Source organism: Theropithecus gelada, chromosome 1 (assembly GCF_003255815.1).
Source record: "Theropithecus gelada isolate Dixy chromosome 1, Tgel_1.0, whole genome shotgun sequence".
Lineage (NCBI taxonomy): Eukaryota > Metazoa > Chordata > Mammalia > Primates > Cercopithecidae > Theropithecus > Theropithecus gelada.
Genome location: NC_037668.1, coordinates 102,660,026 through 102,682,903, shown reverse-complemented (window position 1 = coordinate 102,682,903; position 22,878 = coordinate 102,660,026). Strand labels below are relative to the sequence as shown.

General features: G+C 41.4%; 2 protein-coding genes across 6 annotated transcripts in view; one reads left to right on the top strand and one right to left on the bottom strand.

The window, feature by feature from the left end:
- Window positions 1-15,359, bottom strand: part of TYW3 (tRNA-yW synthesizing protein 3 homolog) — a 34,557-nt gene extending 19,198 nt beyond the window's left edge. The window contains exons 1-3 of one of the 2 annotated variants that reach the window (XM_025391741.1): window positions 15,025-15,359; window positions 3,991-4,071; window positions 1,936-2,034 (exon numbers count right to left, since the gene is read on the bottom strand). In XM_025391741.1, the coding sequence (XP_025247526.1) occupies window positions 1,936-2,034; window positions 3,991-4,071; window positions 15,025-15,198 (354 nt within the window). In that variant the 5' untranslated portion in view covers window positions 15,199-15,359. The remainder of the gene's footprint in view (window positions 1-1,935; window positions 2,035-3,990; window positions 4,072-15,024) is intronic. The other variant, XM_025391751.1, reaches the window with a different exon arrangement.
- CRYZ (crystallin zeta) overlaps window positions 15,035-22,878 on the top strand; it is a 28,158-nt gene continuing 20,314 nt past the window's right edge. For 3 of the 4 annotated variants that reach the window (XM_025391725.1, XM_025391715.1, XM_025391697.1), the window contains exon 1: window positions 15,035-15,463. The gene's annotated coding sequence lies outside the window, so the exon portion shown is untranslated. Of the gene's footprint in view, window positions 15,464-18,007; window positions 18,047-22,878 lie in introns of all 4 variants that reach the window. The other variant, XM_025391705.1, reaches the window with a different exon arrangement.

The window sequence follows — 22,878 nt, the reverse complement described above, 5'->3', positions numbered from 1 at the left end:
GCTCTGTGTCTAGCTAAAGGACTGTAAACGCACCAATCAGCACTCTGTTAAATGGACCAATCAGCACTCTGTAAAATGGACCAATCAGCAGGACATGGGCAGGGCCAAATAAGGGAATAAAAGCTGTCCACCTGAGCCAGCAGCAGCAACCGCTCAGGTCCCCTTCCAAGCTGTGGAAGCTTTGTTCTTTCATTCTTCACAATAAATCTTGCTGCTGCTCACTCTTTGGGTCCACACTACCTTTATGAGCTGTAACACTCACTGCAGAGGTCTGCAGCTTCATTCCTGAAGTCAGCGAGACCACGAACCCACTGGGACAAACAAACAACTCCGGATGCGCCACCTTTAAGAGCTGTAACGCTCTTTGAGAAGGTCTGCAACTTCACTCCTGAAGTCAACAAGACCACGAACCCACCAGGAGGAACAGATAACTCTGGACGCGCCACCTTTAAGAGCTCTAACACTCACTGCGAATGTCTGTGGCTTCACTCCTTCAGTCAGCAAGACCGAGAACCCACTGGAAGGAAGAAACTCTGGACACATCTGAAGGAACAAACTCCAGACACACCATCTTTAAGAACTGTAACATTCACCGCAAGGGTCCATGGCTTCATTCTTGAAGTCAGCGAGACCAAGAACCCACCGGAAGGAACCAATTCTGGACACACTTCAACTTCAGCACACTCCATCTGGATAAAGGCTACTACCATAGAGCCAGGGTCTCCAGCCAGACCTAAATAGTTATCCTTGATTCCTCTTTCTCCTCCTCCCTCTGGCTGTCCTTCCCCAGGCAACCTTACAAGTCTGTTGATTCAAACGCTGAAATATATTTTGAATCTATTCCTTTCTCACCTGCTTTGGCGCTATCACTTTAGGCCAACCCACCACCACTTCCCACTTAAATCACCACAAACTACTCCTAACTCATCTCTTTTCACTTACTGCACTCCTTTCTCTATGCTGGAGCAGAACTGAGTTTTTCAGAACAGAAACCTAGAAAGCCACTCTTTGCTTAAAACTGTCGCTTCAATAACTTTTCCCTGAACTCAGAAAGCAATTCAAACTCTTTAATCTGGTCTACAAAGCTTAACTGACCTGGCCTCAGCCTCCTTCTCGCACGCACTTTCCACTCTCTAGACCCACTGAAACCTTGTATATACCTTTCCATCTTCCTGGAACGTTCATTTCTCAGCTACATGCCTAGCTCTTTCTGTTCCTTGTAAGTCCTAGCTTAAAGAAACGTTTTCAGAGAAGCCTGTCTTCAAGTCAGCAGCTTTTTGCACTGTTCTCTATTACCAGGTTGTTTTTCCTTTGGTAGAACATTTTGCAACTTGCAGTTTTTTTAAATTTAATTTTATTTTATTTGCCTGTTCACTTGTTTGTATTTGCTGTCTCCTAACTTTGGGAGAGGAAGCAAGACAGTCTCTAATCTTGTTTATCGCTGTGCCCCTAGTACTTGACACACTGAGACTCAATACATTATTGTTACTTAAAATACAATTTAGTTTTATATATAAATATACAAAAGGTATAAAAAGGAGAATCAAGACTAAACAGATATTTACCTCATGCTCATTTAAATGGGAAAAATGAAATAGTCTTTAAAATGCTTAATTGCACATGTAGTTCCACAGTATTTTTTCTTAAAGCTTGGCAAACAAACACAAAATATAGAATGCTGAAGTACAATTTATAAATAAAAATGTTAAGAAAGAAAACAGGAGCCATAACCTGGGACTTATATTTTCCTAGTAATGATTAGGTACTCTTTTTTCCTAAAATTAAAAATGAATAGATTGAGCAGACCAATTAATAATAAATATATAACTAGTTGAATAAGGTAATATCTCATTGATGTTTATAGCAGGTTAAAAGCTTAAAATTGCATCTACCCACATATCTATAAATTTAAGTACAATTACAACAAAATTTTACCAGAATCTGTGCATCCTGCAATTGTTGACACTGCACGTGAAGAATAAATGGTTCAAATTTCAAAGTGGCATCACCATTTGCTTTCTTCAGAGCTACAATCTAAATAAATGAAAAGTGGTATCAGACACAAGCCTATGGCTTGTCCTTTGATTACCCTTTACCCCATACATAACTTCAATTTCTCTTAGAAATTTTCAGAATCACTCAGCATATTTTTTTTCTGCAATAACTTTTCCCTCTGCTTTCTTGGTTCTTTTTCACCCAAAATTTGCTTATTTTCTTAAAATTTCTAGTTCTCCCATAAATCTTCTATACCATTCTTTCCATCTATTAGTGTACTTTGAAGAAGTAAACTACTACTTTATTTAATTCTGTAACAGATCTTTCATTAAGGAATGGAGTATAAAAACTGTATTAGGATTGTTTAAATTTTTTGTTAGATTGAGATACAGAGAAATGTAATGTAAGACAAGGGTCCAAACAAAGCCTGACTGCCACCCATGTTCCCAAGAAGCATTCTGTACCAAGCACCAGTGCTTACCAGCAGCACTATTAAGCTCACAAACAGCCGTGCATGCAAAGAGCTCAGTGCACAGCCAGCAAGTTCCTGTTCCCTCTGTAATAGGCACACATACAATTCCCTTGGAACTGCTTAGCTACATGAGAACAAATGGCCCCTGAGCATGTTCCTAGCTTTCTGTATTTCAGACCCTATGGGACAGTGGTCAGGGTCTGGGGGCTACTGCAGCACAAAGTGGGGTACATGCCATCACTCTGCCCTGATCAGCTGTGGAACCCATCTGCTAGCCATGGGGACTGACACATTGAAGGGCTAGATCTTGTGTACTCTCTTTCCTCCTGCTGTAAGCAAATGTTACAACACTTGACCCTAGCATGCATGTTTGTTGTTGTTAGTGACCTTAAGTCATGTACTAGTCTCTTCCCTAGGTAGCACTTGCCTGCCTTTTAACTTTGGCTGCACCGATGTTACAGTGCCTCCGGTGGCATAGTCTGACCACCTAGTGAAACATGTAATATTGTGTCTGAGCTACAATTTATACAAGACAGTTATTATTTCTGTCTGCCCAGTATCCCTGGGCAACATCGTCCCTCCTTCACGCCATTTGATTTCTGGTAGGGCTGTCAATCATTACCCTGTCACACATCACTCTCCCTATCACAGTATCAGAGGTGCCAAGTGCTTGCTTATGTCTGATCAAGGATATTATTATAGTCCACTAGCAAAATTAATTGACCTAAGAAAGAGAGCACCTAATGTAAGCAGGACAACTCTGAGTCCTTCTCTAGGATGAACACATGAATTGCAGGAAAAGGAATTCTTTTTCTACTGGTGTTGCTGGCAGCTACCATTTCTGCAACAAAGATTATCTGCAGCAGAAGAGAATAAAGGCACACTGCAAAGAGAACCACTGCCCAAAGATGGAGATGAAGTGGGTACTCAGAAGATAAGATTTGAACATCTGAATCAGCAATACTTGATTCAAGCTCTATCCGTCCTTTGCAGTTAAATAATCTTTTTTGCTTAAAACAGAATTGGATTTGTAAATTCACTGGGAATAAAAAGTGCCTGGCTGATAAAAACTTATGAATTCATCTAAACTCTTTATCTTAGGGAAATAAATAACCCAGCAGAGATATGAAGATTTTCAAAAAGCAGTGCAGGTAAGTCATGTATAATTTATTTATATCAGTAAAGCTGGTAACACAGAGATAGTGCTAATCCCCTTCTCTTTCTACAGTTTGTTCTAGGTTACAGGGTTATCAAATAGCAGAATTAAAATTCAAAATTTGGATCCAATAGGTGTCCAATATCTATGAACTTTCTGCTATGTCCAAAAGGATGTGTTGAGTAGCAGTAAGTAATGCTTCCATACTTTTATCTCCTACAACCCAAAAAAAGTCATTGTAATGAAAGCTCTCTAGGTTTCATAATCTTCAGCCATTATAATTCTGCATATAAATTACTTTGAATTTTCTATTCTTGTCATATGTATTTAAAGTACCTGAATTTAAAAGTTTATTTTCAAAACTTACCACATCATCTTTTTCACAAGGTTTGTGTGTAACTAGTAGCCAGCCACAGTTTTGTTTCTGAACCTCAAAACCATTTATACCCTAAAATAAAAAGTAACATAATTTGTTAATCATACAATATTTTACAAAAATAATAAGCACAATGTATAGCATGTTGTAGGCTTTCTTAAACTAATAATCCCAAGTTAGGATTTTAAGTATTAATAAAAACAATTCGGTATTTTTTGGGTAATGTTAACCCAGAATAAGAATGAGCCCAAATAACCTGAGGTAGAAAATTATTTGAAAGGTAAAACTACTTGATAAACATCTTCTGAAATACGGTCATGATTTTGCAACAAGAAAAGGGATTAGTACAAGGGATAATACTAGCAGCACCTGAGTTGTACTCTATTTGGCTAGCACAGTATTTAAAAAATGAAAAAAAAAAAAAAGAATTTTAATTCCTTTTGTAGGACAGCACTGTCCTAATTCCACACAAGACCTACTACCCTTAATTGTACCTATGCCATTTACACATTTATAATACTTTCTTAGTTTCTAGAGGCATAAATTCGTGACCTCTGAATTAGACTGCATATGTAGTCCTGAAGGATGGGGCTAAGACTGAAAGGTCAAAATTTCAAGAAGGCAAACATTTTAATATTAACTTAAATTGGACAAATGCTTATTTGCAAAGTTCTATTAGGTACTTTGGGTATACATAGAACGTACCCCTCAAGGACACTGGAAAGAGGATGCAGGAAACCACATGAACAGAAATCACTATACTCAAAGTAATTATAATTCATACGATGGATCCACAAGAGACTCTGCTGTCTGGCCTTGGGACGGGGAATTGCTATGCATGTCCTAAGTAAATATTCTGACTTCATTGTATGACTTCGGTGATGATGACTTATGTATCTGATGTTGTGCTGGCTACTCTAAATCTTAGAGCCAAATATATGGCCCACTTCTAGCCACCTCACAGAATCTAATGGTAGGATTGGAAACTAATGCCATCACTGGCTTCATCTTATCTATATTTTCTTTATTCAGATTTTCCCACTTTTTATTTTTTTGTGTGTGTTGCCTGTTTGTAAGTTGCCCAAAATCCTTACTGAAATAAGGCAGATTTTAAAATAAACTATAATACAAGGTGTAAGATAAGAAATAAAAGTCTAACCAGTTCAGAAGCAGTCATTATTCCCAAGTAGGTAGTATGGGTTTGTGAGTGTGTTCAAGTGGGAGAGTGGAGTTTTTGGAATCATGCCTCAGATATGCAGAGATGGGAAAACATTTCAGGAAAAAAAAAAAAAAAAAAAAAAACACAACACCCCAAAACGTGAGCAAAAGCAAACAAATGCAAGATGAAAAAGAATAGTTCAGTTTCAGCAACTAGCTAGAGATGAAGGAAAGCAATGAAAAAAAAAGGTTGAAAGATATACTAGAGTAAGCATTTGGATATTCCGATGTAGAAAAATGTGTAATAAAATACAACATAGGTGAGAGATAAGCAGACTTGTGATTTGTCAAACATGGTTTGGAGAAGAGCAGTTAAGTGGCTTGTTAGAGAATCATTGCAAAAGTCAAGGTGAGATAGAATTGTGGAAATGGGGCAAGTGAGAGTGTGTGGCAAGAATGCCATTGCTCTGGAGGTAATGGAAGTGATTTAAAAATGAACAGGCCCTGCTAACTTGAGAGATGAGCAAATAAATCATCAGTCAATAATGGACCTAAAGAATGAGCCTAATAACGTGCTGTCTTCCATGCTGTTAACCTAATATTACAAATAAAATCAGTACACAGCCAACTTTTACAGTGCATGGGCCAGGCACAATGCCAAATATTTCAAATAAATTATCCTATTTTCTCCACACAAAATCCCTATAAAGCAGATACTTTTTATTATCCTCAGTTCATAGAACAGGAAGGGCAGAGTTGAGATAACTTTCCTAAGGTCACATTAAGAGAGAAGACCACCCCTCATACCGTCTTATGCCCAATTTCTGCCTCCAAAGAAAGAAGTAAAAACTAAAAGGCAGAAATGAAATCCACGGCAGACAGCCCGGCGCCACACCCTGGGCCTGGTAGTTAAAGATCGACCCCTGACCTAATAGGTTCTGTTATCTATAGATTACAGACATTGTATAGAAATGCACTGTGAAAATCCCTATCTTGTTTTGTTTTGATCTAATTACCAGTGAATGCAGCCCCAGTCACATACCCCTTGCTTGCTCAATCAATCACGACCCTCTCACATGCACCCCCTTAGAGTTGTGAGCCCTTAAAAGGGACAGGAATTGCTCACTCAGGGAGCTCGGTTCTTGAGACAGGAGTCTTGCCGATGCCCCTGGTCGAATAAACCCCTTCCTTAACTTGGTGTCTGAGGAGTGTTGTTTGCGGCTCGTCCTGCTACATTTCTTGGTTCCCTAACCAGGAAGTGAGATGATTGGTGGACAGTTGAGGCAGCTCCTTAGGTGGGTTAAGCCTGCCCTGTGGAACATCCCTGAGTGGGACCCCAAGCAGCCCGAGCGACCCGGATCCTGAGAGCGCTCCCGGGTAGGCATTTGCCCCGGTGGGATGCCTCGCCACAGCAGTGTGTGGCAGGCCCCTGTGGAGGATCAAAGCAGTGGCTGAACACCTGGAAGGAACGGGCACTTGGAGTCTGGACATCTAAAACTTGGTAAGACTAGTCTTTGAAACTTGCCAACTCTGAGTGGAAGCGTGGCCTGATCACCCATGGTGTGCCTTTATCGGCACTTTGGTTTTGGTTTTGACTTGGTTTGAACTGCTTGACAGGATTGGTTTTGGGAACTTGCCTACTCCATTGGAGTGGAAGTGTGGCCTGATCACCCACGGTGTGCCTGTACCAGCACTTTGGTTTTTATTTTTGACTTGACTTGGCTTGCTTGATACTTTGGTTTTGGTTTTGACCTGGCTTGGATTTCTGGATACTCTGATTTTGGTTTTGATTTTGGTTTTGAGCAAACTGCAAAAGTGTGCGTGTGCCCTTTTTACTCGTTCTCTGTTTTGTGGTGTGCGTGTGGTGTGAGCGTGGTGTGAGCCTGGTGTTTTGTCTTGAAGAAGCGTAGGTCAGGCACAAATAAGTCCACCCTACTAGGAACCATGTTGAAAATTTTGAAAAAAACATTTAAAGGAGACTATGGAGTACTATGACACCAGGAAAACTTAAAACCTTGTGTAAGATAGACTGGCCAGCATTAGAGGTAGGTTGGCCATTAGAAGGAAGCCTGGGCTGGGCACAGTGGCTCACGCCTGTAATCTCAGCACTTTGGGAGGTCAAGGTGGGTGGATCACGAGGTCAGGAGATCGAGACTATCCTGGCTAACACGGTGAAACCCCGTCTCTATTAAAAATTCAAAAAAATTAGCCATGTGCAATGGCGGGCACCTGTGGTCCCAGCTACTCGGGAGGTTGAGGCAGAAGAATGGCATGAACCCAGGAGGTGGAGCTTGCAGCGAGCTGAGATCGCACCACTGCACTCCAGCCTGGGCAACAGAGAGACACTCTGTCTCAAAAAGAAAAAAGAAAAAAAAAAAAAAAAAGAAGGAAGCCTGGACAGGTCCCTTGTTTCAAAGATATGGCACAAGGTAACCTGTAAGCCAAGGAACCCAGACCAATTACTATACTTAGACACTAGGTTACAGCTGGTTTTAGACCCCCTGCCCCAAACACACAGTGGTTTAGGGAACAGCAGCATAAGCAGCATAAGCAGCTGGCAGAGGCAAGGAAAGATCAGCAGAGAGAAAGAAAGGAAAAAGGTAGAGAGGAAAAGAGGCAAAGAGAGAGAGGAAGAGCCAGACAAAGAGGGAGTCGAGGAGAGAGAGAAAGAATGAGAATGGCAGAGAGAGAATGGCAGAGACAGAGAAGAGATGGAGGCAAAAGGAAAGTCAAAGAGAGAGAACAAAGTCAAAGAGAGAAAGAACGAGAGATATACAAGTAGTTAAAAAAAAAAAAAGAAGTGTACCTTATTCCTTTGAAAATCAAGGTAAATTTAAAACCTATAATTAATAATTGAAGGTATTCTCTGTAACCCTATAACCCTCCAATACACTTTGTTGTCAGTGTAAACAAGGGCATATCCCGAAAGCAGTGAGGCTTTCCTATCAAAAGTCCTTAACCCAGTAACCCATGGATGGCCCAAATGCATTCAATCTGTAGTGGCAACTGTTTTGCTAACAAAAGAAAAAGAAACCAAGGGCGGCAGGGGGAGGGGATTTATATAAAAAGAATGTTATATAGTAAATTCTTGTCCTGAAATAAATTAACTGGTTGTTTAAAGAAAGAAATGTTTGTAATAAGTCAGAAAGTTAAGGCATGTCAAAAAATTGCCTGTAATGGTCATGAAAGAAAAAAAGGTTATTAAAAAAAGTTATAAAAAAGAATTTATGCAAAAAATGTTGTATAATTTAAATGTAACTAAGCCTTCTGAATGTAAAACTATGGGGGAATAAAACAGTTTATGTACAAGGTGTATAAGAAAAATAAAATATACCTTTGGTAAAAGGATTATAAGATGGCATAAGAATGTACATTTTTACCTACATTAAAAAATTTTAAAAAAATTATTGTTTTGAAGGTTTAAGCAAGTTTTAAAACATTAATTGTAAAGAAAATTCTGTATGTAAACATATTAGTTAAAGTTAAAGAAGTATCATCCAGTTTTTCTGTGAACTGGACATTAAAGTAAAAGCATAACACATTTTTCTTAAAGCACCAACCTGCTCTTTAGCAAATATTATAAAAGGTTAAAAAGAGTCTACAAAATCTTACCTTATGGTCAAACATTAAAAATTAGATAAATATGTCTACAAGGTTTTATTACAATTATGTTTAACATTAACAACCCACTAATATAAAGATAAAATTTAGCTTATCTCGCATAAAAATCATATGAGAAGCACTGTTAAATGTAAAATGGTATTTGGCTTTCTTTGGTTTAAAAACTAATAAAAATAGGTGTTAAAGGAAATTTCTCAGTAAAAAGGCATTAAGGACTATGAAGTCCACTGCCAAGGTCCCCACATTTGAAACAAAAGGTCAATTTCTTAAACATTATATACTTAGTTTATCTTCCACTTTCCTTTGTCTCAAAAAACAAAACAAAACAAAACAAAAAAACACTAAAAGTCTTTTAGCACATGTACCACCCCTAGAATTTCTGGCAAACCAGCACCAGCCTGAAGATCACGTTCTCATCTAAAGGTGGAAAGAAGAAAAACTTGAACCAGCCTGGGAAGGACCCTACCTTGTGCTGTTAACCACCAAGACTGCTGTTCATATAGCAAAAAAATAGACTCATCACACCCAAGTCAAGAAAGCACCACCCCCTCCAGAGTCGTCGGCCATAGTCCCAGGGGAAAACCCTACCACATTAAAGCTAAGAAAAATTTAACTCTTTTCATCTATTCTATTACTCTTTATTCTTTCCTTGTTCTACTGCTGACCATCTAGTTATTAACATAACCAAGTCAATTTCACCTCAAACTATTGCATTTAATGCTTGCCTTGTTATACCCTGTGGGGACTTGCCAAGTCAAAGACAGCTTTCTACTTCAGAAAAGTACTTCTGTCCTCCTGACTCTCCTCAGACTGGGCATTAGTAAACTAGGACCATTTAATCCAGGGAGATTTCGATAAAGACCCCAGTGCCAACCAGGAGTCTTGTCCCCGATGTAGTCTCCATAGTTGGTCCAATGTTCGGTGGACCACTAAAGAGCAAGGATGGACTGCCCCAACTGGATTTTGTAATTTCCTAAAACCATATATTCATTTTACTAGAGGATCACAGAAGTTAAAGACTTAAAACAAACTGTAGCAATTAAGACTGGGTACCAAGATGCAAACGCCTGGTTAAAATGGATCAAATATTCCATTTGCACATTAAACAAAAGCAATTGTTACGCTTGTGCACATGGCAGGCCAGAGGCCAAGACTGTCCCCTTTCCACTAAGGTGGTCCTCCAGTCAACCAGGTGTGGACTGCATGGTAGCTCTTTTCCAGGATTCTACAGCCTGGAGTAATAAGTCATGCCAAGCTCTCTCTGCTATATCCCAAAGTCCAGCACCCCACAGGTCAGCCCCCGAAGGCCATCCAGCCTCCATCTCCCAAGTTCATTTTGTGTCTCTCATGATAGGGAGGAAACTTAGCATTCCTTGGAGACCTGAAAGGATGCAGTGAGCTTAAGAATTTTCAAGAGCTTATCAATCAGTCAGCCCTTGTTCATCCCTGAGTGGATGTGTGGTAGTATCATGGTGGACCTTTACTGGGCACTCTGCCGAGTAACTGGAGTGGCACTTGTACTTTAGTCCAATTGGCTCTCCCTTTCACCCTAGCATTTCATCAACCAGAAGGAAAAAAAATAATAAGACATCAAAAAGCGAGAGAAGCTCCTTATGGGTCTTTGAACTCTCATGTCTATTTAGACGCAATTGGAGTCCCACGAGGAATACCAGACCAATTTAAAGCTTGAAATCAAATAGCTGTAGGATTTAAGTCAATATTTTGGTAGGTGACAGTTAATAAAAATGTAGATTAGATAAACTACATCTATTACAACCAACAGCAATGAGGTTTTCATGAGTTAAAAGAAAAACTCATGTCGGCCCCGGTCCTGAGGCTACCTGACCTGACAAAACTCTTTACACTCTATGTGTCAGAAAGAGAAAAAATGGCAGTTGGAGTTTTAACTCAGACTGTGGGGCCTTGGCCAAGGCCAGTGGCCTATCACTCAAAACAACTAGACAGGGTTTCCAAAGTCTGGCCCCCAGGTCTAAGGGCCCTAGCAGCAATGGCCCTTTTAGCACAAGAAGCAGATAAACTAACTCTTACACAAAACCTGAATATAAAGGCCCCCCCTGCTGTGGTAACTTTAATAAATACCAAAGGACATCACTGGTTAACAAATGCTAGATTAACCAAGTACCAAATCTTGCTATGTGAAAATCCCCAAATAACCATTGAAGTTTGCAAAACCCTAAACCCCACCACCTTGCTCCCGGTATCAGAGAGCCCAGTTGAACACAACTGTGTAGAGGTGTTGGACTCAGTTTATTCTAGCAGGACTAACCTTCGAGACCATCCTTAAACATTAGTAGACTGTAAGCAGTACATGGATGGGAGCAGCTTCACCAACCCCTTGCAAAGTGACTCCGAAAAAGACGACAAGCCCTGCTCCAGTCACACCCGGAAGCTGACTGGTCCACGCACAGCCAAAGCATGAGGAAACTCATCGCGGGACTCATTTTCCTTAAAATTTGGACTTGTACAGTAAGGACTTCAACTGACCTTCCTCAGACTGAGGGCTGTTCCCAGTGTATACATCAAGTCACTGAGATAGTATAAAAGGTTGCTACGGTCCTATTATTTTACGGTTATTGTAAGTCTCCTGGAACTCTAAAAAGAACTTGTTTGTATGTTATTCTATACAAGGTATGTAGCCCAGGAAATGACCAATCTGATGTGTGTTATTACTCATCTGAGCCTCCCATAACCACAGTTTTTGCAATAAAATTAAGAACTGAAGACTGGTAGGGGCTCATAAATGATATGACTAAAGTGTTAGCCAAAACAGAAGAAAAAGTGGTGCCCAAACAAGTCACCTTAAAATTTGATGCCTGTGCTGTCATTAACAGTAAGTTAGGAAGGGGATGTGGCTCTTTTAGTTGGGAAAAAGGCTATATGACTGAAAATAAGTATATTTCACATGAATTAGGACTGTGTGGAAATGAATGTGGATCCTGGTCTTCTGTCATTTGGGCCACTTGGATAAAAAATAAAAAGGATCCAGTCCACCTTCAGAAAGAAAAAAATGGCCCTTCCTGTACTAAGGGACAATGTAACCCCTTAGAGCTAGCAATAATGAATCCCCTTGATCCTCACTGGAAAAAAGGGGAGTGTGTGACCTTAGGAATCCACGGGGTCAGACTGGATCCTCGAGTAAATATCTTGGTTTGAGGAGAAGTTTACAAATGCTCTCCTGAACCAGTGTTTCAAACTTTCTATGATGAACTAAATGTACTAGTACCAGAAATTCCAGGAAAAACAAGAAATTTGTTTTTGCAATTAGCCAAGCATGTAGCCCAGTCTCTCAATGTCACCTCATGTTATGTATGTGGAGGAATTGAATGGGAGATCAATGGCCATGGGAAGCCCGAGAATTACTACCTACAGACCCAGTTCCTGATGAATTCCCGGCTCAAAAGAATCACCCTGATAATTTCTGGGTCCTAAAAGCCTCAATTATTGGACAATACTGCATAGCTAGAGAAGGAAAAGAATTCACTCACCTCGTAGGACAACTTAGTTGTCTGGGACAGAAACTGTATAATGGTACCACAAAAACAGTCACTTGGTGGAGTTCAAATCAAACAGAGAAGAATCCATTTAGCAAATTCCCAAAGTTGCAAACCATGTGGCCCCACCCGGAGTCCCACCAGGACTGGACAGCCCCCATTGGATTATACTGGATATGTGGGCATAGAGCTTATACCAAATTACGTGACCACTGGGCAGATAGTTGTGTTATTTGCACTATTAAACCATCTTTCTTCCTCCTGCCCATAAAAATAGGCCAACTCCTGGGTTTCCCTGTCTATGCTTCCCACGAAAAGACAAGCATAGCTATAGGAAATTGGAAAGATGATGAATGGCCCCCTGAGAGAATTATACAATATTATGGGCCTGCTACTTGGGCACTAGACGGCTCATGGGGATACCAGACTTCCATTTACATGATCAACCGAATAAAGTTACAAGCTGTCTTAGAAATAATCACTAATAAAACTGGCAGAGCCTTGACTATTCTGGCCTGGCAAGAAACTCAGATGAGAAATGCTATCTATCAAAATAGATTGGCTCTCAACTATTTGCTAGCAGCTGAAGGAGGGGTGTGTGGAAAATTTAACCTTACTAATTGCTGTCTACACATGGATGATCAAGGGCAAGTAGTTGAAGACATAGAGATATGACAAAACTGGCACATGTGCTGGTGGAAGTGTAGCATGGATTTGATCCTGGGGCCATGTTTGGAAAATGGTTCCTAGCGCTAGGAGGATTTAAAACTCTTATAATAGGAGTTATAATAATAATAGGAACCTGCCTACTGCCCCCTTGTTTGCTACCTGTACTTCCTCAAATGATAAAAAGCTTCATCGCTACCTTAGTTCACCAAAATACTTAAGCACAAGTGTACTATATGAATCACTATCTGTCTTGCAAGAAGACATGGGTAGTGAAAATTAAAGTGAGAACTCCCACTAATAAAATGAGTGAGAGTCTCAAAATAGGGGAATAAGGGAGGAGACCACCCCTCATATCGTCTTATGCCCAATTTCTGCCTCCAAAGAAAGAAGTAAAAATTAAAAGACAGAAATGAAATCCACAGGCAGACAGACTGGCACCACACCCTGGGCCTGGCAGTTAAAGATCGACCCCTGATCTAATCAGTTATGTTATCTATAGATTACAGACATTGTATAGAAATGCACTATGAAAATCCCTACCTTGTTTTGTTCCAATCTAATCACCAGTGTATGCAGCCCCCAGTCATGTACCCCCTGCTTGCTCAATCAATCATGACCCTCTCACATGCACCCCCTTAGAGTCGTGAGCCCTTAAAAGGGACAGGAATTGCTCACTTGGGGAGCTTGGTTCTTGAGACAGGAGTCTTGCCGATGCCCCTGGCCGAATAAACCCCTTCCTTCTTTAACTCAGTGTCTGAGGAGTTTTGTCTGTGGCTTGTCCTGCTACAACACAGCCAGTGGTTTTTACTCTAAGCAATATCACTCCCAAGCAGCTTTATCCTCAGGGGATATGTCCCCAGACCCCCTAATGGATGCCTGAAATCTCAGAAGACTGAATTTCTTTTTCCTTCTTCACAATTTCACTGACACAGATTCATTCTTTCCATAGATCTTAGCAACCTCAGCATATGTTGTTTTTTCTTTCCTTAAGAACTTTCACCTTTTCACTTCAAAGAAGCACTTTATGACTTACTGTTGTCAGATCCAAATAGCCAGCATCATTACTCTCATACTTCGGGGTCATTATTAAGTAAAATAAGAGTTACTTGAACACAAGCACTGTGATACCACCACAGTGGATCTGATAACCCAGAGGGCTATCAAGTAGCTAAAGGGCACCAAGAGTATATAGTGGAATATTCTGGACAAAGGGATGATTCACCTCCCATTCCGGAAGGAGCTGGTTGGCTCAACATTTTATCACACTACTCAGAACAGCATGCAACTTAAAACTTACTAATTGTTTATTTCTGGAATTTTCATTTAATATTTTCAGACTGCTGTTGACTGGGGTAACGAACCTGCAAATAAGGAGGTATGGCTTGTACAGCTGCTTCTTGATTTACGATGGGGTTACATCCCAATAAATGCATCATAAGTAAAAAATGTAAGTCAAAATGCATTTACTACCTCTGTAAGCCCATCACAAAGTTAAAAATCATTAAGTCTAACCATCCTAAATTATATACAATCCTACTTATCTGCCTAAAACTACCAGAATGGTAATAACAGTTGTAATAATGGAGGGGCTCACTAGGAGGCAGTGAACTCCTTAACCCTGGTGATGTTCAAGCATGTAGTAACAATGTCAGAGCTGTTGATGAGCGGATTCCAGCATTCACTACGTTGGCAGGCTACAAAGTCTTTAAATTCCCTTAGTATTCATATAATAAAATCAATTTTCTAACCTTTGCCACACAAGATAGTTCCCAGGTCAACAGTTTCAACATCATTTGGGCACTTGTTAGAAACGCACAGGATGAGTCCCTACCCTACACCTGAAGAATCATAATCTGTATTTTAAAAGATCCTCAGCTGATTAATTGCCACATTAAACTTTTAGAAGCACTAATCTAATCCCCTAAATTACACATATAAAGAAACAGACCACCCTGCGGAGGAACAAACACAGACATGCTGGATCCGGTCGTCACTGGGTGGGCACAGGGCTCCTAAAGTTTCGCACTAGAAGGCAGGCGATGGACGGGAGCAAAAGGGCCCTCACCCCGTCAAGGAGTAGGATGCGGCCAGCGCAGGAGCTAGTGGTGAAAAACTGATCTCGCGTGTTCAGAAACTGCACAAGCTCTACCACATCCTCGTCCACACTGCCCTTCCGGCTGAGGTCCGCTTTGCTCAAACACTGCGCCTTCCATTTCCTGAACTCCGCGCTGCGATCCATGTGTGAGGGACTCAGGGTCCGCGCTCTGCTCCTTCACGGTTGCCTAGTCTCTCCCTGGGGGCGGCCATATTGAAGCGAGCGGTGGCCGAAAAGGTCCAAACTTTCTCTGCGTTCTTAATTTGGGACATTCTAGTGCCTTCGCCTGGGATTGGGGAGAGGCGCACAGCGTGGGCGGAGCCTGCAAAAGTTGGAGAACGTGTAGCAGGCCTCATCCTGTGGAATCTGAAGAGGCCCACGCAGATTTTAATTCCCACTCTAGATTCTGGTAAGTGGTTTTAAAAACTCTCCTTAGTTGTTCAGACAGCCAATCTCCCCACTGCTCGTCCAAGTGCAACAGAGGTTGATTTTGGCTGCACTCCTTTCCTGCCCTCTGTCCTCTCAGAGAATTAGTGCGTAAAGAGCTCCAGACCAAAGCCATTCCCCTCCAGGGGCTGCAAGTTCCCATCCATAAATCACGTAGGGAGTTTTGCGCTCTGGTCCTGCGTTTAGTCTCTGAGTTTAGGCTACCACACCATGAGGCGTTCGTTGGAACTACCCCTGCCCAGCCTCCGCCCCCCGCACTCCCCGACCCCCAGTCCCACGCTGCATCCCCCATGCCAGTCACCCGCTTGATTTTCCCTGCAGCCAGTGCCTGGGTTTGGGGATTCCTGCAGCAACGCGCAGCGGTCTGTCCGAGGCCCCTTCCCACAGCCTAGCTGTAGGGGATTTCTCCTAGGTAGGGCCCCTTCCCACAGCCCAGCTGTAGGGGATTTCTTCTCCTAAGTAGGGCGCCTTCCCACAGCCCAGCTGTAGGGGATTTGATTTCTTCTAGGTAGGGCCCCTTCCCACAGCCTAGCTGTGGGAAATTTTTTTCTCCTTGATTCCCACAATTACAGGTTTCCCGGAGCTTGCCGCCTGGTCTTCCTTGAGCTTTGTCATCAGGATTGCAGTCTTACTTTGAGAGAAATGTATGTTTTTATTGACCCTGTGACGCCCCCCACTTAGAATAATCTTCAAAAGAAAATTACGAAACACCCTGTTAACACGTCGTTGGATGTTCATACTGAGTTTCTAGAGGAGACTCAGTGACCAGGGAAGGTGTGTCAATGATTAAACCTAAAGGCTAAAGTTTGGAATGCTTGTCCGTAGCTAATGGAAATTGCTGTGTGAGTCCCACTGAAGCCACTGTGATTACGTGTCTGGTTAGCGCAGCGAGTTCAGCAGCAAATCTCTCCGAGCTCTACTCCCCCAACATTAGGGAACAGACTGCCCTGTTCCATACCATCAGGGAACCTGGAGGAGTCCGGAATTATCTATTAAACTCCTCCCTTCTTCATACTCCGTCCTGTCACAAGTGAACAGAAGTGGCCTGATAAGATCACACAGCCAGGAAGAGACTTTCTCTGACCACTTGTAATTCTTGACTTTTTTACCTTCTGGATTAATAATAAACCATATGCTTACATGACTCATTTTTTATTAGCAACAGAACATTTTGTAATGATTGATTTTTTTTCTAAGTTTTCAGTTTTTTAAATTCTTGCCAGAATTCTTATTTAATTTTACTTTTGCTCTTGTCTCATCATGTTCCTTTGTCCTGGCTTTGTGAATTGATCTGTTCTTCCTATGTTAAAATATACTGCTAATATTTTCCCAATTCCTTTAATTTTCATTTAAATCAAATGGATACAAGCATGGCCAGGAAAAAGATCACTGTTGGAGGAGGAATTTTAGATTTCCTATTTCCTAGATTTGTAAGGCATATTGGCAACCTTTCAGAGGTAAAATAAAACCAAAAATTAAACCAAGGGACTCCAATTTTTAAAAGTTTATATTTGATAAACAGGAAGGCCTGTTTGAAGTATAGTTCAATTAAAAACCACAAGCAATGGAAAGGTCTGTCCTGTCCACAAGGATCCGATGCTAGGGAGTAATTTTTTTTACACATTTTAAAAAAATAGAATCATGTCCTTTGTATTTCTGCTGCATTCCCTGACTTAGTGGGTATTTGAGAAATTTCAAACTCTAAGCAGATGCCTTAGTCATAAAACATGTGATTCTCCCCGCAGGTTAGTTTGATTTCACATTTTCTAGCTCAATCTTTCTCACTATCACTATTGTAAAGTTTCTTTCTTTCTTTCTTTTTTTTTTTTTGAGGCGGAGTCTCGCTCAGTCGCCCAGGCTGGAGTGCAGTGGCGCGATCTCGGCTCACTGCAAGCTCCGCCTCCCGGGTTCACGCCATTGTCCTGCCTCAGCCTCCCAAGTAGCTGGGACTACCGGCCCCCGCCGCCACGCCCGGCTAATTTTTTGCGTTTTTAGTAGAGACGGGGTTTCACCTTGTTAGCCAGGATGGTCTCGATCTCCTGACCTCGTGATCCGCCCGCCTCGGCCTCCCAAAGTGCTGGGATTACAGGCATGAGCCACCGCGCCCGGCTGTAAAGTTTATTTCTATGAAGTAAAGGGTCTTATATGCCAGCATCTCAAAGGGTGAGATGAAAAGGATTGTAAACTTAAAAAAAAAAAAAAAATCAGCTAACACCATTTAATTATAGGACTTGGGTTCTAGCTTTGCTTCTGTGTGACCCTGGCCAAGTCTCTTAACCTCTTGTGATGTTTTCTCATCCATAAAATGGATGGCGATTTTATTTTTACTTCTACATAAAATAATAGTTTAAATAACTTCGCTACTTGTTGTGAAAATAGTTATGTCAATGAAAGTGAGAGACTTATGCCTTTTAGAAGAAATCCAGTATTACAGGAGTTTAAGTATTATCCTATTTGCTATCAGTATGCCACGTTATTTTATTATTTGTATAATCTCTATTGACAGGCTTCATCATTATGAAGCATATGATGATCCCGTGGATAGGTGAGTTCAAAGGCAATGAGTGCAGGTTGGAGCCTGATCAATCAGAATGCTAAAGGCTCAGTGGGAAATAAGATCAGCTGAAGCAAAGTAGGAGCTAGTGTGGTCAGGCCATGCCCCATCACTTTCAAGCCCAATAGTGTAATGTGGTAGTTTAGTACTGGGCAAAGCAGATGAGTCCTCTTTCTTTATTCCTTTCTCTCACTTAGCCAATGCCAAAATGTGTGTGTTTGGGGGGGGGGGGGGGGGCGGGGGGGAGGGGGAGATACAGCTCCTATTTCAGAGTAATTTTACTTTTATTATTACAACAGTTTTTTTAATGGTAATTGTAAGATGTGAGTGAAAGACATAGGTAGGAAGTAGGTAGATATGGAAAATGGAAAAAGAGCAAGCATCTCATAGGGTATGTGTGTAGGTGTGTGAGAGAGAGAGCACCCAGCTTACAGAAGCTAGGGGCAGGGTGGGGCATATTCTCCTTGCTCTTTGTGTTCTCTGAGTTTAACACACTGCTTCATGCACAGTTAAGGTTCAGAAAAATACACATTGGGTAACAACCAATGTTTGGTATTAATGTTTTGTTTAAGTCATCTTCACCGAATTCTTTGAGAATAAGAGCTTGTTTTGACAACCAGAGTCCTGTAAATATCGTTATATTAAATTAAAGATAATTACAGAACTATAGAGTATATATTTTTTCATAACATTTTAGTGACTTCTCTAGTCTGCTTTTTTTTTTTTTTTTTTTTTTTTTTTTGAGACTGGGTCTCACACTGTCATCCAGGCTGGAGTCGGTGCAGTGGCACGATCACAGCTCACTGCTTCACTGCAGCCTTGACCTCCTGGGCTCAAGCGATCCTCCCAGCTCAGCCTCCTGAGTAGCTGGGACCACCCGTGCTTGTCACCACACTTAGCTAATTTTTTTTTTTTTTTTTTTTTTTTTTTGTAGAGATGCCATTTTGCCATGTTGCCCAGGCTGGACTGGGTCTCCTGGGCTCAGGCAATCCTTAGGATTCAGAAACTGAAAAGAGTAGAGGGGAAAACAATAATGATGTCTACTATATACAAGAGCATGTGTTTGCTAAGTTCTGTGCTTGGTGCTTGCCATGTCTCTTGCATATAACTCTGAGTGGGAGCCCAGATTTCAGATGAGGAAATAGCATCAAGAGGTTGACTGCCTTGCCCAAGGCCATGTGGCTGCTACATGATAGAGCTGGGACTCACACCTTGAGCTGCGTATTCCAAAACCTGCTCTTCCCATAACACCATGTTGAAAAAACAAAACAAAAACAACCTCTGCATTCTTATATCCACCATCTCATCTGGGCAACCTGTTTCTTTTTTGTTTTCTTGACACTTTCACTTTCTTGTCTAAAGAATTCTTAGCTAGAGTGAAGACCTGAATGGAAGTAGAGTGGTGAGATTGCTGAGTAGGAGTGGGCTGTTTTTTCCCAGCCCTGCCCTCTGGCAGATCATCTCCCCGTCAGACACTGCCAAGCTGTTTTAAAGTGCAATCTTTATGCCGTCTGCCTGCTTCTGCCTCTTTTTTTCCCCCCGAGGACCACCCTTCAGGATATGTCATTGCTAAACAACCTTTGGAAATGTCACTTTCTCCTTTGTGCTAGACACTGTGTTAAATCATTTTAAGGGTTTTAAAGGGACACAAACTTTTGATTAATTATATCAGGAACTTTCCATCAATAACACTACCAAAATACTTCTGATTCCACCCGCTGCCCCAGCCACTGTATGTGGAAATGTGGAATGACATTTTATAGCCAGTATGGGCTCTGTTCTGAGTAGTCCTGTATGGAGTTCTGATACAGTAAAAGTCTGAAGTCTTTCGTATCAGGTCCTGGTTTCTGCAACTCTTCTTAATGTTTAAACTTCTTGTGGTTAAAGCAGATGTTTTAGGTGATGGCTGAATCTAACACTATTTGGTTGATTTCAAGAAATTATGATAACCCACAGATATAATTATGGGGATATAGTCAAAACCTTTCATTACATCTTTACAGGTACAGAAAATTTTCTAAGATTATATAATTTTCTGTACAAATGTTCTTTGTCTTTTTATAGGTTATTTGAACTCTGAGTTTCCATTTCATTTGATATTAACAGTGATATGACAGAAAGGTTAGCTGTGCCCTTGTAATTTATAAAAGATTGCATATGGTGCACTGTTTTTAGTGTTTGACGTTTTTCCCCTTTGTTAAAATGAATGAACTACAGAAAGCCAAGTGTTTCGACATTGATAAATCTCAAAAACTTAATGCTGAAAGGAGAAAGCAAATTGTAGAATTCTTTTTCAAATCAGAATTTGCTTTTTCCTTTCAGCATTAAGTTTTTGAGATTTTTGTGTTCCCTAAACTGTATGAATTTTGAAAACATGCAAAACAATAGCACATTGTTTAATATTACATACACATGTAGAAGTGATATTAAATGTTTGAGAATGATGAGTACTGAATTCATGGTTATAGTCACCTCTTGAAAGGGTGGGCCAGAAGCAGGTTTGGCTTCAATTATATCTATAAGAGTTTAGGTTTTTTAAATGTTAAGATTTGTTAAAGCTGGGTAATATGGTTTGGCTGTGTCCCCACACAAATCTCATCTTCAACTGTAGCTCCCATAATTTCCACATGTCATGGGAGGGACCTGAGGGAGGAATTCAATCATGGGGCAGGTCCTTTGCATGCTGTTCCCATGATAGTGAATACGTCTCATGAGATCTGATGGGTTTTTTTTGTTTTTTGTTTTTTGTATATATATATATTTTTTGACAGTCTTGCTCTGTTGCCGAGGCCGCAGTGTAGTGGCTGGAGTGTAGTGGCACGATCTCAGCTCACTGCAAGCTCCGCCTCCCAGGTTCATGCCATTCTCCTGCCTCAGTCTCCCAAGTAGCTGGGACTACAGGTGCCCACCACCACACCTGGCTAATTTTGTTTGTTTTGTATTTTTTAGTAGAGACAGGGTTTCACTGTGTTAGCCAGGATGATCTCGGAGATCTGATGATTTTATAAAGGGGAGTTCTTCTGCACATGCTGTCTTGTCTGCCGCCATGTAAGTTGTGCCTTTGCTTTTCCTTTGCCCTCTGCCATGATTTTGAGGTCTCCCCAGCCACGTGAAACTGCGAGTCCGTTAAACCTCTTTCCTTTGTAAACTGTACCCAGTCTCAGTTGTTTTTTCATAGCGGTATGAAAATGAACTAATAATAGTAAATAGGTACTATTAGAGTTCGGTAGTGCTGTAAAGATACCTGAAAATGTGGAAGCGACTTTGGAACCGGGTAACAGGCAGAGGTTGAAACAGTTTGAAGGGCTCAAAAGACAGGAAGATGTGGGAAAAAAGTTTGGAACTTCCTAGAGACTTGTTGAATGGCTTTGACCAAAATGCTGATAGTGATTTGGACAATAAAGTCCAGGCCAAGGTGGTCTTGGATGGAAATGAGGAACCTGTTGGTAACTGGAGTAAAGGTGACTTTTGTTGTGTTTTAGCAAAGAGACTGGTGGCATTTTGCACCTGTCCTAGACATCTGTGGAGCATTGAACCTGAAAGAGATGATTTAGGGTATCTGGCAGAAGAAATTTCTAAGCAGTAAAGCATTCAAGAGGTGACTTGCGCATTGTTAAAAGCATTCAGTTTTATGTATTCACAAAGATATGATTTGGAATTGGAACTTACGTTTAAAAGGAAAGCAGAGCATAAAATTTCAGAAAATTTGCAGCCTGAAGATGCAATAGAAAAAAATCCATTTTCTGAGGGAAATTCAAGCCAGCTGCAGAAACTTGCCTAAGTAAGGAGGAGCCAAATGTTAATCATCAAGATAATGGAATGGGGAAAATGTCTCCAGGGCATGTCAGAGACCTTTGCAGCAGTCTCTCTCATCACAGGCCCAGATGCCTAGGAGTTAAAAAATGGTTTCTTGGACTGGGCCCAGGGCGCCCATGCGGTGTGCAGCCTAGGGACTTGGTGCCCTGCATCCCAGCCATGGCCTAAAGGTGCCAACATACAGATCAGGCCATTGCTTCAGAGGTGCAAGCCCGAGGCCTCTCAGGCGTTCATGTGGTGTTGGGCCTGCCAGTGCACAGAATTCAAGAATTGAAGTTTGGGAACTTCCACCTAGATTTCAGAGGTGTGGAAATTCTTGAATGTCCAGCCAGAGGTATGCTGTAGGGATGGAGCCCTCATGGAGAACCTCTGCTAGGGCAGTGTGGAAGGGAAATGTGAACCGGGAGCCCCCACACAGTGTCCCTTCTGGGGCACCACCTAGTGGAGCTGTGAGAAGAGGGCCACTGTCCTCCATACCCCGGAATGGTAGACCCACTGATAGCTCACACTGTATGCCTAGAAAGGCTGCAGACACTCGATGCCAGCCCATGAAAGCAGCCAGCAGGGAGGCTTTACCCTACAAAGCCACAGGGGCAGAGCTGACCAAGACCATGGGAACCCACTTTTTTCAGAGTGATCTGGATGTGAGATGTGGAGTCAAAAGAGTTCATTTTGGAGCTTTAAGATTTGACTGCCCTTTTGGATTTCAGACTTGCATGGGACCTGTAGCCCCTTTCTTTTGGCCAATTTCTCCCATTTGGAACAGCTGTATTTACCCATTTCCTGTACCCCCATTGTATCTAGGAAGTAACTAACTTGCTTTTGATTTTACAGGCTGATAGGCAGAAGGAACTTGCCTTGTCTCTGATGAGACTTTGGACTGTGAACTTTTGAGTTTATGCCGAAATTAGTTAAGATTTTGGGAGACTATTGGGAAGGCAGGACGTGGGGGGAGGTAATTGAGTCATGGGGAAGGGAGTTCCCTTGCTGTTCTAGTGATAGTGAAT